This window comes from Epinephelus fuscoguttatus, linkage group LG13 (genome assembly GCF_011397635.1).
Source record: "Epinephelus fuscoguttatus linkage group LG13, E.fuscoguttatus.final_Chr_v1".
NCBI classification, from domain to species: Eukaryota; Metazoa; Chordata; class Actinopteri; order Perciformes; family Serranidae; genus Epinephelus; species Epinephelus fuscoguttatus.
In genome coordinates, this window is record NC_064764.1 from 35380427 (window position 1) to 35398035 (window position 17609).

Below are 17609 nucleotides of genomic sequence, written 5' to 3' on the forward strand. Positions count from 1 at the left end.
GTTCAAAAATATGGATTTCAACTATGAGTGTTGACATACTTCTGTTCATATAGTGTGTTTCTAACATGAGTCTCTGCATCTTTTTATATATATATTAATCATGAAACAACCATGTCATTCATTACTTCAGATGTCTGGACATGTCTACCTTCGCTCCATTCCTTTCATAATAACATTTTTCAAGATTATTTATTCAGCATTTTTTGCCATTATTGGACATTCGATGGCAGAGAGGCAGACAGGAAACTAAGGGAGAGAGTATGTGGTATGTGTTTAACCCTCTAGAGCGGCCCATAGCAGAGCACCTTGACCAATCAGATCATAAAATACTCCATTTTACAGTGTTCTCACAATCCAGCTAACACTGACAAACAGTAAAGAGCGTCACACTCGTTAACATCTAACCTACAGCAGCTCAGCTTCACATCTGTTACTTGTTGTGTTGTGGTTGCAGAGCTAGATAAGATGCTGCACAGCAGGAAGCAGCTGCTCAGAATGTGATTCTGATGTGAGGGCTTAAACTGCAGACTTGAAACTATGATGCATCCAAAAACAAAACAAAACAAAACAAAAATCCTCATGTAGCCAGTTCTGCAAAAGAGGCACCTCTGCAGTCAACAGCACCATCTGGAGTCTGAGTCAAGCTCCACAGGAACATAAAACTCTCAGGCCCAGTCCTCATATCCCACCTTATCATTTCAAAGACTTAAATGCCAATAAGTCTGTGAGGGCTCAGACTGTCCCACCGTGAAATCACAAAGTGTCTGATGGCCCCCTGGGGAACTATTTAAGCCCCATACGCACAATCTCCGTAGCTCTGCAGCTGTGCTGCAGATTTTGTTCGAGCGAATTACCCACAATTCACAGTGCTCTTGTGGTGGAGTCTACTGTGCCTGGTTCTTTTTGTCTTATAAAGCCATGATGTCACAAAGATACTGTGCTCGTCTTCATAATTTATTTAAGTGGTTCACTTAGTGAGTGTCAGGGCGAACACTGGGATTCTTTAACCTCAAGGTTCTGAAACTTTTTCAGGCCTCAGCTGAAAGAGAGATGGAGCAGGGACCCCTAACACATTTATAGTATAAAAGTGCATTACATATTAAACTGGGCAGATGGAGGTTTTCAGGCAGAGGGCCAGATCAGCCTCAGGCTGCAGTCTTGACCTGTATTTGCTTTTCAGGTAGGTGACGGGGAAACTCCACTTTCACAAAGATAAGTTGGTGCACAAAGCAAAACATGTTGGATTCATGTTAACGTATATTTTCAGACACAGGAGTTCCGACCCCCTGTTGAAGACCCAGGGTTCACATGAATAACATTACATGGTTACTCTACTAACTTCGCATGCCACTTATCAGTAATCTGATTTTTCTCCTCCTCTCCACCTTCCTTTTTGTTTTTCTCTGGTTGTGAACGTCATCTCTGCTTGGTGTTTTGAGCCCACTGCAGAGTGAGGCTGCAGTGACAGAAAACACCATTTTCCCTACTTTAAGGTGCCCTGTAGCCTGGGAGCCAGACGGATCTGCGAGCTCATGTTTCATTTGCTCTGACAGATGCGTCTGGTCCCCCTTCTGTTCAGACAGATTTCCAGACGGCCTGGGCCGGGCCAGTGACAACTGTATACTAATATGGGGCAGGTTTGATGCAATGATTGACAGATACGCGTCACCAGTCCAGATTTGGAAGTCACACGTCACACATTTCGCTGCTCTGATTGGTCTCATGCGTTGTGCATCCAGTCCAAATCAAACTGTCGAACTAGCACTAATCAAATATGACTCAAGATTCTATTATTGTTTTGCCTATTTCTTTCCTCTAATGTTTTCAGAAACTCATTTTAGTGTGCTGTTTCACTATAATTTCAGAAAGTTTGAGACCAGGCTGCCATTTTTTCCTGCTTGAAAATGGACCAAACACCACCCCAACTTGCACATGTCGCTGAGGTTGCTTGGTGTAAGATTAGTTGTAAGTCTATCCTGTTGCGCCCAGAGGCAGTTTGGTCTGCATCAGTTCATTTTTGATTTCCAGGAGGTGTTATCAACCAAGAGGTTGACTAGACTAATTCACATTACTCACAATAATCTGGTGATGCCAGGACATCAACAAAAGTGATGAAGGCACTTTCTTTCTATAAAAATAATTGCAAAGCAGATTTTTCTTTCAAAATATGAAACCTGCTTTGTTTACATCCATTCTGACTAGTCTGCCGCCTTCTTCACTTGTGCCTTTTCTGGCATGGCTGAGTGCTTAACTTCAGGTATGAGACAAAACCATCCAGAAAAGCCAGTAGGACTGATAGACCAAAGAGTCTGAGGGCTTACCAGACGACAACAAAATAACTGCACAGTGTCTTTTAATACTATGAGGATGGATTCTAAAAATGTGGAAAATTATCACACCAGCAATTATTTATCCTTTCTTGATGATTGCAGGGAGAACAGTAGAAATGCAGCGCTCACATTACAAAGTAATCCATCAGGAATGTGTGCTTGCATCATGTTGAAGCAAAAGTAAAACCAGACTGTTTTCAGGATGATCCTCCTTTTGAATGGATGAGACAGCTGTGTTTCTTCTCACATTTCTGTCTCAACACCTTAAGAGTATATCTGTTAATCCCCCAACCCCAATCAATGAAAGGTGGTTTCAGAGGTGGTTTTGACTGAGGGCTGGTTCACCAAGAAATCAAAAAACATATTTTCCTCGTAGCTGTAGGGCTATTTATCAGTCTAATTTGTTTTTGTGTGAATTGTGAAGTGTTGGAGATATTAGCCGTAGAGATGTCTGCCTTCTTTTCAATATAATGGAACTAGATGGCACTCCGCTTGTGGTGATCAAAGGGTCCAAAAAATACATTTGAAAACTCAACAGCAATGTCTCTGTCTAGAAATCATGGCCCGGTTACTCAAGATAATCCACAGACCTTGTTGTGAGCAGTTTCATCTTCTCTCTCCCCAACTACACACGCCAACTGTATGCCGTGCAGAAGGAAGTGTGCATCTACTCATGGTTGAGAGGCTCGTGCTCAAGACAACGCAAGATGCAAACATTAGCAGTGTCCTCCTTGGCTGAGGTATAACGTTATCTAGCTAAGTGGTGCTTTATGAGCTAGCAGTAGATACACACCTCCTTCTGCGCAGTGATACAGTTGCTGGGTGTAATGTGGTAGAAAGAAAATAGTTCCTAAATGAAACTGCTCACAACAAGGTCTGTGGATTATCTTGAGTAACTGGGTCATGACGTCTGGAAAGAGACACTGATGTTGAGTTTGTCAAATGTGGTTTTTGGCGCTTTAAGCACCACAAGCTGAGTGCAATCTAGTTCTATTATATTGGAGAGGAGGCAGACATCTCTATGGCTGATATCTCCAACACTTGACAACTCAAACCAAAACAAACAAGGCTGATAAACAGTACTACGGGTCAGAGGAAAAATATAAACGTTTGATCTAGTAATGTATATATCAGCACGTACTGATTGGCATATTTAATCCAGGGCCATGTGCAACCCTCCATCGGACTTAGCAAGGTTAGCCGGGAACTCCCAATGAGTCATGAATTAAGAGCAGAGCTTCTAACAGCAATTTCACAGAGCAGAGTTCTAAAACAGGACACCACCTGTTTCACATGGACACAATCAGGAGTAGGAGTGAGGGCCAAAGAGCCTAAAACAAAAATATAAATAAAAAAAAAGTAAACAGAAACGTGTGGCCTGCTACCACTCACATGATATTGTTTACTGGTTTCAGGTGACAGTGTTATGCGGCTCAAGTTTTTTACGAGTTCTGCGACCCTGCAAGCCCTGCAGTGATTGAAGCCAAATGTGTTGCTTCTGTTTGGTCATAACATTTAACCTGTGTGAACATGCCGAAGTTCTTCTCACTGCATGATAAATTCATTACCTGCTCTGTTGTGCGTTCCCGTGTCTCCATTCTGCACCAGCTGGCCCATGGGGCCTGAGCCCCTCCCGGGGTTGAAGGAGGATGTTGGTCGACCAGATGGGGTGTCGGGATTCAGGCTGAATGCACTGCTAATCTGCAGACCATTTTCCTCTGCCTGGCCTTCACCTGCCTAGACAGACAAGGTGCTTAAGGTAAGTGTTTCTCCTTAGTGACAAAGGATCATAAGGAACCCAGAAAAACAAAGGTGCCATATGTGCTGTGCAGTCTCTGGAACCTGCAGTGTGTCCAGCCTCATCTAACTAGGGGCTGCCAGTGCAACTTGGATGGATAAATATTGGAGTAAAATATCAGCCTACAGCAGTGTCATTACAAAGATACTTTTCCAGGAATAAACCTGCTCCGCCAAAGAGAACACCTGCTTTCTCTAATGTTTACCAGCAGACAACATCACAAGAACCAACTTTTCCTGAAACTAATTAGAAGGCAAAAAATATTTAATCAGTATCTTAAAAAGAACAGAGAGAACAGAGGTGAATGTGAACTAGACAAAAGCAAGTATAAATATAAAGTTTTGGTGATTCTCACCGCTGTGACAGCCGCTGCCCCACCCTGCAGTGATGTCACTGAGGTTATCATCAGGTTCATGTCTTCCTGTGCGTCCGCTGGATGTGGCGGTGTGTTTACTGCAGAAGCTGTGGTGCTTCCTTTCTGGCTACTGGAGCCCAGTGTGGTGACACTGGCGATCCTGATCTCTGAATCTGGCTCAGTGCTGCTGAGTACACCTGGCGAGTGTGATTCTGAGGAGCCTCCAGGGTGCGCTGGTGAGGAGGAGGAAGTGTCTTTCTGCTCAGAGTCCTCCTCGTCGTCAATGACAATGGGCTCTGCTTCTGTGGCTGGAGGTTTCGGAGGTGCTGCTGCTGCTGTGGATGTGCTGGAAGACGCAGGAGAACTGGGGGTCACGGAGGGCATCTCTGCCGTGGACATGTCTACAGTTGCCACGGCAGCAGCCGGCTCTAGGCAGTCTGTGCTGGGCGTGTCCTGGGAGAGGGCTGTGGCAGAAGCCTGGGGATCCTCCTCCCCTACCAGAACCACATCATCATCATCATTGTCCTCTGTGCTGCCCTCCTTTGTGGCTCCATCTTCTTCTGTTACCATGGAAACTGCCTCCTCGGCCTCCTCCAAGGGGGGCGTGGCCCGTTGCTCTTGGGAGGGAGTGGCATCCATGGGCTCCACCTGCTCCCCTGCCTCTTCTGCTACGGCAGGGTTTGGTTCTGAGTCCCCGTCCATCGCTAAGGCAACCACCTGGCAATACAAACAAAAGGCAGTTAGACATCATAAACCAATCACTGGTGCAGGCCTCACCTAATTATCTCCTAACAGCTGCACAGGTAGAGCAGGTGTCCCCAGAGACGAGCTTCCCCCCACACCGCCCCCTCATGCCTGGTGCAGACTGACTGCCTTTGTTAGCTACCACCTTCTCTGCTTTTACATCATTTGTTGATTTTAGGTGGTCATATTTAACAGTCAGCTCACCAAAAATCCTACCTGGAGCTTATATTACCATGCAAATAGTTTGGGTTTTAACTGCCCACAGCTTTAGATATATGTCTCTGAGATATTTGATGCCGCCCTAGTACAATGGAGGGTGAAGGATATTTTGTTTGTGGAGCTCACAGATTTTAAAAGAAACATTTGGAAAGCTAGATACCACCTACTGCTAGATTATTCTGCAATTTTGTCAAACATCAATCTAATTTTCAACCACACTTCTCCCACACATACAACTATGACACATTCCCTCCAAGATGGAGCTTAAACTGGACACTCTGCTAACAGCTGGAGCCAAAATGGATGCCGTGGTGATGCTCGGGCAGTGATGTCACCACTCCTGCTGTGTGAGTTCACTCAGGTCATTGAGGTCAATTCTAGTTTTTCCTTTTTTAAAGGGATAGTTAAGATCTTTTAAAGTGGGGTTATATGAGTAGCCGTTACATAGCTCCCATCAAAGCCTGACGCCATTGAGAAAAACAATGATTTAATGTCGCTGAAGACAGGAGGTGCTTGTGTACTGCTGCCTCAGATGGTTTGTTTGTTTGCGTTATTCTGTGACTTTGGCATTGAAAAGGATCATCTTGGATTCAACAATCGAGGCAGCAATAGACCAGCAGCTCCTGTGTTCGGCAAACTTAAATTACTGTTTTTGTCAATGGAGTCTGGTGGCATCTGTATGGATGAACGGATGGAGAACTGAGGCCGTTAATGGCTTCCCCAGTGGAATGAGATGTCTGACGGAAAGGTAAAGCAGTGAAAATATTCTCAATATGGCATACACTTAACCTGTTAAAAAATTTTTAGGTGGCTAAAATAAGTTTTGCTGCTTTCTGTCCACAGTGGTACATTGCTTAGCTTTCATGTCGGCACACCTGCAAGCTTTTCAAATCTGGGGGCGTGCTGACAGACATCTACTGTAGGTAATACACTGATTATGCAAAAGTAACACCATGTAACCCTACTTCAACATATCCTAACTATCTCTTTAATGTGACTTAAAATGAGCTACACTGAGAGGCTGTGTACAAAAAAACAGAAGGAAGAGAAGGACAGCCGCAAGGAACCCTCAATACTTCCCTGTCCTTGGGTGAGAACTCCTCAAATGTGACTCACACTGCTGCTGAAAGAGCAGGACATAGTCGTAAATTTCAGACTTCATGATTAGGCTCAAACATTATACTTCTTCTGTCAAGTTAATGAGGACGAATAACAGCGGCGGTTTAGCCCTTTCTGAGAGGTAAAACCTGATAACACCAATGACTTCCTTCCACTCTCTCCGTACTCTTACTATTAATCATAATGGTGGAACCTGAAATTGAATTACCGGTACACGTTCGTGCCTTTATATTGCAACCTCTGTACAGAGTCCTCAAAGCTCCTCAAAGAACATACGTCTCTGCAGAAATCTCGAGAGTTATTGCATAATGAGCGCAGAAACCTTCTGTCTTATCAAAATATTTTTACTGAGACAATTTTCTCAAGTGATTCCAATATTGCATCAGACGTGTATTATACACTGATAGGGTTAAAGGATGGTGGAGGGCTTTGTGCTGCAGAGTCAGAGCGTTTCTGGCTGCATTTAACACTGTGAAAGGGGGCAGCTAAAACTCAACAACAGTGGAGGCGATGTCTTCAACGTAGACTCAAAAGAACTGCTACGTGCCTGCCCAGCAACGGAGGCAACTTTGCTCCTCCTCCTCTTCCCCATCATGTCTCTTCTTCCTCTCATCCTCCTTTTTTTCCTCTCTTCCTGCTCTCTGCACCTCCTAACTACCCAGCGCTCCACTCCTCCTCCTCCTCCTCCTCCTCCTCCTCTCACCTGCTGCCTTTCACATCCCTCCCTCCCTCCCTCCCTGCTCCCTACCCCTGTGTGTCGCTATACACAGCTTCTCTCTTGTTGCCCCCGGCAACTGGTGAAGCTACACCTTGGTTGCCGTGGTGACGGTAAAGCCCACCACCACCACCACCACCACCACCACCACAGGGACTTGTTCTCTGTGCTCTACATCAGGGTGCTGTGGAGTTGGCCAGCATGATATTCAAATGGTTTAGAGATCAATGTAAAAATGCATCTAATAGCTGAGTGTTACTAAACGTGACCCTCTGAAGTATTTCTTTTAAAATATGAAAGAGAAGAAATACAATAAAATATGGTGGTGTAGGCCGGTTTCTGTGCCACACTCGGGATCAGACACTATTTAAAGCACTTTTGGGGATGTGTGCGCTCTATGTTGATCTGTTTCTGTCAAAATCTCCCTTTCATGTTACACAGCAGTGAGGGTGGCTCTAAGCCACACATCACATCACTGCTGACAGCTGCAGCACAGGAACACACACACACATGCACACAGAGAGAGAGAGAGAGAGAGAGAGAGACACACATACACACACACACACACACACACACACACACACACACACACACGAACACACGCACACACAGAGACACACACACAGACACACACACACTTCTGTGCAGACAATGATCTTTGCAGCTCTATGTTCTTCACCCAACAGTCACCCCGAACAGAGAGCACCTGAACGCAGCCTTTACAGCTACAACAGAGCACAGTCTACCTCACAGAGGAAGACACGTCACTGCCTTGACGTCATTGCAGCGGCCATTTTGGCTCCAGCAGTGCAGGTGAATCCAGTAAATATCACAGTGCTACAGCTAATAGGGATGTAACAATAGATCAACCTGGTTTGCTATGTTAATTCAATGATTAATGGGGTTACCAATACCAGTACCAACATCAGTGCCCTTAAAGTGACACTGATAGCAACGTGGTACTTGGTTCGATACCCATAATGTGAATGGAGTGGTGTGTAGTATGGCCATACTATTAACTGTTTTTGAGGCAGTTCGGCACTTTGAAGTGCCAGCCCTGTCAATAGCTGCTGCTGCAGGAGTGTGAGCTCCACTCTGGGGACAGTTTTGAGGGTGTACCTGGTTGCACACGCACAGTGACAGGGCTAACTGTTAGCATCACACAGCTAGCATTACCAAACAGTTAACGGGTTTTTCGTCAGAGTCAAGACATTTGTGGGACAGTGAGAGTTTTTTGGGACAATTAAACTGCTTGGTGTTGCATGCTAGCCACTTTCGTTGAGTTATTTTGTGTTAACAGGGCAAATGTTGAACTAACCGTTCACCGGAGAGAGCAGCTCCAGAGATGGCAGCAACAGAAAGTTTGCTGATCCAGAGCGGAGTCAGGACTGTCGGGGATCAGACACCCAGCACAAAAAGAATCGAATGCAGTTATCGTTTGACCTAAGAAGTTAAGATTCTATCGAATAATCGATTCTTCGATGGGTCACGATGTGGACTTGGACAATTTGGCATCAATCCACATGTTTATTGATAACATGACGTTGACGGAACGAAAGAGGTGGAACTCAAACGCAAGGGCAGTGCAGCACACAGACAGCGTGGACACACTAGATAAATTTGTTATTCATCTTCACAAATCTCAGCAGTCGCAAGCTTGTTTAAATTTAATGTCTAAATAATTACATATGCGAGCCGAATGTGAATTATATTAAAACTTAATTACATTTCCACAAATTGGCTTCAAGTGTAAAAAGCAGAATTCCTGTGATATCTTTGTTTATTGAGGTCGAACTCCAGCATAAACCTACTGTCAAGATGCATGGAGAAGGTAAAGAAGGTTAAAGGAGTTTAAACACCTGCAGCACTGCTAGTATAAAGAACAACAGATGTGTTTTGGCTTGTAAAGGCCACGAGCCAAAACGCGTTGGTCTTGCAATAAAGTTGCCCTACATACTACAAGTGTTGCTGGTGTTTCAGCCACTTTAGCCTTCTTTCCCTTTTCCATGCATCTTGACAATAGGTGAAGTTGTGCCAGAAGCCCCCACCCTATTCTACACCTTTATTTACTGCCTACTATCAGAAAACAGGGCATTGATTTGCCACTGGCCATTGGCATTTTGACTGTAATTAATCTGACACTTATGTCATGACAGCTACTTGGCAAGAAAAATAGAGTGGACAGAATAACAAATACCTCAAATCCAATGCAACAGTCCTGCATTGAGGCTGGGTATAATCTAAAATATTTCAACTGTTGTACAACTTAAATTTAAAGAATTGGCAAACATTATGAATATGACCAGAAAATTTAATGCCAGCTTTAAGTCCATGACAGTTTCCTATACTCAGTGGACCAGGGCCAAATATTTAAAATCCAAATTTAAGATTATTTTACACATATACACGGAAAGATTTAATTACTGAGAATATAACGCTGTATAGACAGTGTTAAAACCAACCCACAGTATACAGTCCATGTTCTCCTACTGTGACATCATTATTACTAACTATTGGAAAAGTAAGGCTACAACACAACTTCCAAAAAACCCTCTAAACAACAGTTAAAGGGGCACCTTACAAAATTCAGAGCGTTTGAGCTGTCTGGACACAGTTCTCAAAATGGAGGTAGCTGAGGCAGCAGCTAGCAGCTAATTGTACTAACTCCATAAACAGCGCTAAACAATGGCAACAGTGCTGACAAAGGTAACAGTATCAACCAGAGGGGAACTGGAGGATGGGTACTACACGTCCGTGACGCCGCTGTCACAAAATCAGGGGTTATCAGTGTATAAGTGCATTGCCAAGCGGTGGTGGTGAGCTATGGTGCATCTTCACCAAATCCAGCAATGGAGGGCATCTCAGCACTTTCATTCCGGTGCATTCGCCAATCTGTATTTGCATTAACTAGATTAGATTCAACTCTGTGCAAATGAGTCCATCCAGCGAAATGCGCCTGGCTCACGAAACGTGGACCAAGCTGTCAAGCTAGGCGATTAACTTCTAAAATAAGACAAGATTTTAACAACAGCAATGCAAATTTCTTGCCTCAAATGTTTTCAGAGGTACATTTTCAGTTTATCCGCAGGCAGCCATTTTGTTTCCTGTTTGAAACTATAAGCAGACAACCAGGGGCTGCCCAACTAGCAGCGTGTTTATCCAGTCAAGAGCATTACATGATAGGGCATGCCACTGGGGGGAAGCCCATCAAGTGCCCAGTTGAGTGGAGCAGTCGGTCACCTGGCATTTTCACCGGATATGGTGGAAATGTAGCACAAGCCAGTGGCTATGTTCAGTTTACGACACAAAGAGGGTAGCGTGACTTCATTCTCTGCTCAGGACAGTAGACTGTAAAAATAATGGACATAGCTAGTGTGACGTCACCCACTGTTTGTGGACTCCAGTTTTGAAGCCTTGAGTTCTGCATTTCGGCTGACGCCATCTTGTTTTTTGGAGCCAGACGGACTATATTTGGGCAAGAGGCTGTCGCTGTGGAGTAGTGAGGGTCGGATCTGACTGAGAAGCTGAAGCCACTATCGGCAGACAGCCTGTCAGTCAAAGCTGGACGCCCTTAATTATGCGTAACTTGAAGCCTTAATAAAATATAAATGGGTGAATTATATAAAACTTCACCCCTTGTGCAGTTGTCATGCATGTTGAAGTTAGCTTATAGAGACTAAAACTGTTTTTGTACCAGGCTGTAAACATGTTTGTTTCTGCAGTAATGCTGATCACTTTAACACGGGAGTCTACCGGGATTGACTAGCTAGCTAGCATAAAGCTGTCATTAGCGGAACTATAGTTTTTGTCACTTCCATGTTGGCTTCATTTTTTAGCCCTGGATGTTGCCGATTGCTCAGGACGCCATTGCCCCACTATATTTTTACGTAACTAATAGTGGTTTGCTTCTATAACAATGCGCTGAGTGTCACATGTTGAACCTTTAAAAAATATGGGCTACCCACAGTGTGGTTTACTGATAAATACTACAAATACTAGCTTAGACTGGGGTGCAGTTCTACCACTTCCTGTTTTTGTTCCAGCTCTAAAGTATTTCATATTTTAATGCAATTAAGAGCAAAAGAAGCTAAAAAAAAACATGTTTGAAAGATGTTAATACACAAACGTGTTTTATATATTTGCATTTTTTCTTTCAAGATAAAAACATGTTTTTCACGAATGCAAGTGATGTTCAGAAATGTCAACTGTTTGTGTGAAAGTTCACCCAAGATTGAACTTTTAAATAAAAACCCTGCATACATTATCACACAGCTTCATCTAGTATGTCTGATGTGTGTTCAGATCTACTTCACTGTGAGACACTGAAGCTGGAAGAGGAAGTTCATGGTGACCATGTGACAGGAAGCACAAGCCAAAGCAGCATGACATTCAAGATCAATATGGTGTTCTCTACTGTTCAAAAACAGGATGGAATTCCAAATAGTGACTGTAATTCAACACGACTTCTAGGAGATAAAACCCAGTCCTATGTCTGGGAACTGCATAACCGCCTGTCTGTGACCGCGGGGTTAACTGGTGTCAAAATATTGAGAGTGGACCCAAAGGCACCCCTCTCCATGTGCAACACCTTCCCCAAAGCCAAGCTGAGCTGAGCTGCAAAATAAATGCATCACAGCTCTGATATTACACCAACAGAGGGAATCTATGTGCAAAGCAACTCAGTGGTGCTCTGAGGGGGAAAAAAATAGCCTGGTCTAGACTCAGTTCAGACTGCAATGCAGAGCTATGAGCCAGCCTGCATTCACGTGGATGAGAGGGAAACGAGGGTCCAGCATTAATGAGCTCTGACATGCAACCTTGCTCCTAACGTCAACACCAGGTGGACAGAGGGAGAGGTGGGCCGGGCTGGGGGGATGATGAGACTGCCTCTGTGCAACACATAACACTCAGCAGACGAGCAGTTAAAAATCTGCGCCAGAACAAACCCCCAGCCACATCATCACCTTGCATAGGTGCTCATCTACCTTTCCAGCTTGCGCAAATTGACATCATTTCTCCTGCGGGTTTACAAGGTGGAGACGTGCAGCTGTTTGCGCCAGTTGCACAGGCTAATAACATATTCAAATCAAACGAGTGAGATTATTATATAAGGCTTATGTCACTGAGAAGTGATGCGTAATGCGCAGCCACCACAACATCCCCCAAGCCAGCTGATGGGCTCCAATACAGTCCATTCCGGTTACCTGGCAGCTGAATGCAAAAACTAAACCCTGACTATTCTGAGCTGCACACAGCTGATGAGCTCTGAACGGAAATGTTAGGAAATCAGCACTGAAGGACGGGTTGTAACAAGCTTCCCGGGCCGGTGAAGTCCCCCTGGCCGTGCCCTTGGTTATTAACACTGGCTAGAAGCCGACGAGGAGCACCAAGCGACCTGCTTCCCTTCTCCTTGTCTCCTTTATTTCACAAACTATGGAGAGCTGGTGCAAAAGTTTAATCAAGAACAAGAAACAGAACTACCTGAGCGGCGCAACTCTTCCATAAATAACCCAGGTAAATGAGGGGGGGGAGGTTGGCTTCCAAGTTGGGATCCAGGAGAAACGTGGTTCAGGCTGTTCCGTTCCGTTCCCACCCCTGCCCTCCCTGGCGCAAACAGCCATTGGATTAGCGGCGGATCGAGGGGAGGAGAGCAGGCACAGACTGCGCCATTGTTAAAACACCACTGAAAATCACTATAACTTCGCATCAAATGCGTTAAAAAACAGCGCTAAATGTTGCGCAGGACACGCACAGTGTGACACCAAATCTCTAACGACTGGAAACGTGTGGTTTCACTACACACACCCCAACCCCCCCTTTCTCCTCCAGTTTATTTTTCCAGTCGTACACATGCTTGTAGCACCAAAGCAAACCGGAAACCCGGATAAAAAGCCCGATTTTTATGATACCTGTGACGGTGGGGTTTTAATTGGAAAGTTACCCTGCACGGAGTCCACCCTGGCGCAATCAGTGGCAAATATACCCGGTCGCCACCAGGGGCGCCCTCGCGTTATATATATCACATGAACTGCCTCATTTGTGTCATGCGGTGGTAAACAACGAAACGCAAAGACACTCCCGCATCGTGTTTACGGGAGTCCCCCGGGAGTTACGGTGCCCCAAAGCCCGGTACAAACCCGATTACACACAACCAGATAGCAGTTAACCCCCCCTCCTCCTCCCCCAGCGGAAAACAGCACTGCCGCCGTCCGCCATTAGGGAGCCAACTGAACAATACTGGAGACTAGAGGCGGCAGCAGCCACAGCACACTCTCAGCTCAGGAGCAAAATCTGTTCAATTTAACTGTTTATTGCTCCCTGAATGTGTCTCCGGTCCCCGGTGTGACTCCCGGGGGCAGACCGGGGACACCCGCCGGACCGCCCGGGCCACTTCCCGAAACTTTGACTTAATTAGGCGTAAAGCTGGAATATTTAAAAAAACGTCTGTGAAATTCGCTTACCGGAGTAGAGCTCGAAACGGTGTAGCGCCACTTTTGTGCCTTGACATTAATCCCGGGAGCGCGTGCGCAGAACGTAGAACTTTCCACTTTCCGTGCAAAGATCGTCTATTGGCCAGATGGCTCACTACGTCACGCGTGGCGGTGGCGTCTCACGTGACGTAACACGTTGGCTGGGGGACGTTATGAGAGCATTTACCTCTTGATTTGCACAGGATGTGGCTTTTATCAGGTAAAAGCCACATCCTGTGCAAATCAAGAGGTAAATGCTATATATATATATATATATATATCCAACAAATGTATATTTCCCCAAATATTTACATATAGATAATGATCATAATAACTTTATTTAAATGCACAATTCAGTCATAAAATGCATCACAAAGTGCTGGAAAAAAACAGTCAAAACATTCATGATAGAGAAAATAAAAGATGATTAAACATATGATTAAAATGAATAAATAAATAAAACTAAAATGCAAAGTAAAATTCAGTTAAACCTACAGACAAGACAAAACAACCATCAATTAATAATTAATTAATTAATAATACATTTCAGGAGAAAGCAATGGTAATGAAATAAAATAAAATTAAATGAATTATAAAATAAAAATGCTTAGATAATGAAATAAAATAAAAAATAATAAATAATTTAAAATAATAATAAAAAATATTAAATTAAATTAAATTAAATAATGATATTGAAATCAAATGTTTTTGAAATGATTAACCAAAATCTTTAACACATTTATTTTGCCATTTATTAATTGCTGCAAGGGCGGCACGGTGGTGTGGTGGTTAGCACTCTCGCCTCACAGCAAGAGGGTTGCCGGTTCGATCCCGGGCGTGGGAGCCCTTCTGTGCGGAGTTTGCATGTTCTCCCTGTGTCAGCGTGGGTTCTCTCCGGGCACTCCGGCTTCCTCCCACAGTCCATAGACATGGGACTAGGTTAATTGATAACTCTAAATTGTCCATAGGTGTGAATGTGAGTGTGAATGGTTGTTTGTCTCTATGTGTCAGCCCTGCGATAGTCTGGCGACCTGTCCAGGGTGTACCCTGCCTCTCGCCCGATGTCAGCTGGGATAGGCTCCAGCCCCCCCGCGACCCTCAAGAGGATGAAGCGGTTAGAAGATGAATGAATGAATAATTGCTGCAACCCTAACTGACACTATCAAATTTATGGAAACTAAAAAAAAAAAAACAATTTTTGTACCAAGTTCAGTCTTTCAATCAATTTATTCAATGGATTTTAAAGTAGTTATGGCACTAATTAAAGAAAAGAAAACCAAACACTCCAACTCCTATGCTTATGACAAACAAAAAAGTGAACACATTTTGTTATATTTTAAAGAATTTTAAAGTCCCTTATTAAGGTGTATTGACTGTATTAAATTTTATTTACTTAGTATTTCTTCAATACTTTTTAATATTTAACTTAATCTTTTAATTTTTCATGTTTCATTTGATTGCTAACTACAATTTCACACATTGAAATCTTTAACTGTACAAAATGTGTCCACAACCCGCTGAATGTCTGACTGTCCACAACTATAAATAAAGAGTTTTACAAAAGAGCATTCACCCTTCAGAATCAGAATCAGAATCAGCTTTGATAATCCATTATGTCTACACATACAAGGAATCTGACTCTGTTTTTTTTCCCACTGATCTCAATGTAGGTTACTTATGCAGAAACAAGCATGACAGCTGAACAGCTACCAGAAAGCTGGACAAATAATGAATAAATAAAACTGTGCTGTCCTATTAATTGTTTTGGAAGATTGGATGTATATGTTAGAAAATGGGGAAATACTTATATTTTTTGGAGAGCTCCTGACATGTGTCACTCTGTGCGGGGAGGTGCACTTTCGTGTCTTCATTTATGCATCAACAAATATGTATTTGTTTGTACTTGTTTTGCAATGAGTAATTTTTACTTTTGTTTTAAATATATGTGCGTCCACTGCATATAGCAGAGTGAGTTTATGTTAACACCCAAGGCCAGTTGCATGTGTAGTGATAATGAAGTGGATGGTTTAAGGTGTTGGAGTTATTTTTTGATATATTTTGTGATGTATTTTGATGGGGTTTTTTTTAAAATCCAGCAGGAAGTTTGTTATGTAGCTGTCTAGACTATTTATTAGGATAAACAGCACACACACACATATCCAATAATGCTGTGATGTCTAGATGATACTGAGGGGGAGAAAGATGATTAGAAGGGAAAAACAAATTCTGCTACCCAAAATAAAGCTTATTTTTCAGACTGATCCTTGTTTTTTCTTGTGGACTATTTATTTATCCAGGACTCTAAAAATAGTTCAAACACAGCAAGAAAAACAACTCTGTGGTTGTGCCGGTCACAGCCAGTAAATATAGCCAGTACAACCAGAGATGAGGGGGTGCAAGGAGATAATCATTTGTTTCAAACCAAAAACAGAACAAACAACAAAAAACCTACTAGAAGTATGTAGGTGTTATGTATGTAAAATTCCTTCCCAATTATACCTATTTTAACATTTGTTTTTTATTTTTAAATTATTATTCTTTGCATTTCTGTGATGACAGGAGTGCTAATGACCAGTATTTTACTACAACTTTTCACCACTGTTAATGCATGGAGCAGCCATATTGGATTTTCAGGTTGGGGTTGGTGAGGTTCCTCAGAGGTGAACTCTGACTTCTGAGTGTCCTAGTGAAAATTTCTGACTTCCCAGTGCAAATGGAAAGCACCATCAAGCTAGACCGGCCGTGCGTGCATGCTAACACACGGCTGTATCCCACTGGCCTAACCCGTTCTCACTCCAAAGTCATCGAAATCCGGTATGTCATTGTAGTTTAACGGCGCTCAGTGGCGTCAGGGGGATTCCTGGCAGGACAAGAACTAAAGTTGAGGCAGAGAAAGTCCAAATAGGGCAGGTGGCATGCTAACGTTATTAGCACAAGCCCATGGCATTTTGCATTGTATAAATTAGCCTCGCGACAAACGTAGATTTCCTCTGCTCATATGAAGCCAGGATAAATCACACACAGGACTTAAAATGCTATTTTTGTGGAGGCTTTATTGTCTTCACAATTTATTGTTTCTTATCCGTGAAATTAAAGTAAATAAAAGCTTTGTTTCCACTGAGGGAAATGGTTTCAGCTTACAGAAACAGACAGGAAGTCTGCGTCACTGCGACACGTAGTTACATTTCTGTGGAGGTGCACGTCAGGCTAGGGCATAGGTTATGGCGTAGGCTCTACGTCAACACAGAGTCCACGCCGTATGTACAGCATCAGTTCAACACAGATGTATAAATCCTGCATTAGCTGGCTGTGACCTCCATGTTGAGAACGTGTGCAGTCAACTCATATGCTCTGAATTTCGCTAAGAGCCCCTTTAAAGTCTGCATAAAGTGTACTTTTACTTTTAGCACTTTAATTATATTTTGATGCTAGTACTTTTGTATTTCTATCAAACTAAGTGCTACTTTTACTTAAGGCATACTCCTTCCACTGCTGCAGTAACATACAATTAACCTACAAAAACACTGGTATGGCCCTTTAAGTCATATCCTCACGTTCCTTGAAACTGGAAGTAGAGGCAGAGTGAGACCTCGCTCCTTTCCTATCCTCTCTGACGGCATCCATTCGTATTTCTTCAGGTTTTTTTCGCTGCGCAGGCGCAGAAGGAGCAATCGGGGGGGTTGCATGGTTGGCAATTAAATAGCTCCATTAAGCTGATTTAACCTTATCGATACACGTCATGTCTGCCGTGTAAACTGAGCCCAGAGCCGCTGCTACATGACACAGTCTGACTATGAGAGGCTTTTACAACCAGCTGCACTGAAGTGCTCAGCTCGGGTCCAATCAGGAACCAGGATCC

At 43.5% G+C, this 17609-nt stretch overlaps 1 protein-coding gene across 3 annotated transcripts in view; it reads right to left on the reverse strand.

Annotated features, from left to right (window-relative positions):
* Positions 1–13828, reverse strand: part of zmym2 (zinc finger, MYM-type 2) — a 54606-nt gene extending 40778 nt beyond the window's left edge. Inside the window, exons 1-3 of one of the 3 annotated variants that reach the window (XM_049593860.1) lie at positions 12762–12852; positions 4484–5200; positions 3899–4067 (exon numbers count right to left, since the gene is read on the reverse strand). In XM_049593860.1, the coding sequence (XP_049449817.1) occupies positions 3899–4067; positions 4484–5185 (871 nt within the window). In that variant the 5' untranslated portion in view covers positions 5186–5200; positions 12762–12852. Of the gene's footprint in view, positions 1–3898; positions 4068–4483; positions 5201–12761; positions 12856–13741 lie in introns of those variants that run through there. The other 2 variants (XM_049593859.1, XM_049593858.1) reach the window with 2 other exon arrangements.
* Between the last annotated feature and the right edge of the window lie 3781 nt (positions 13829–17609).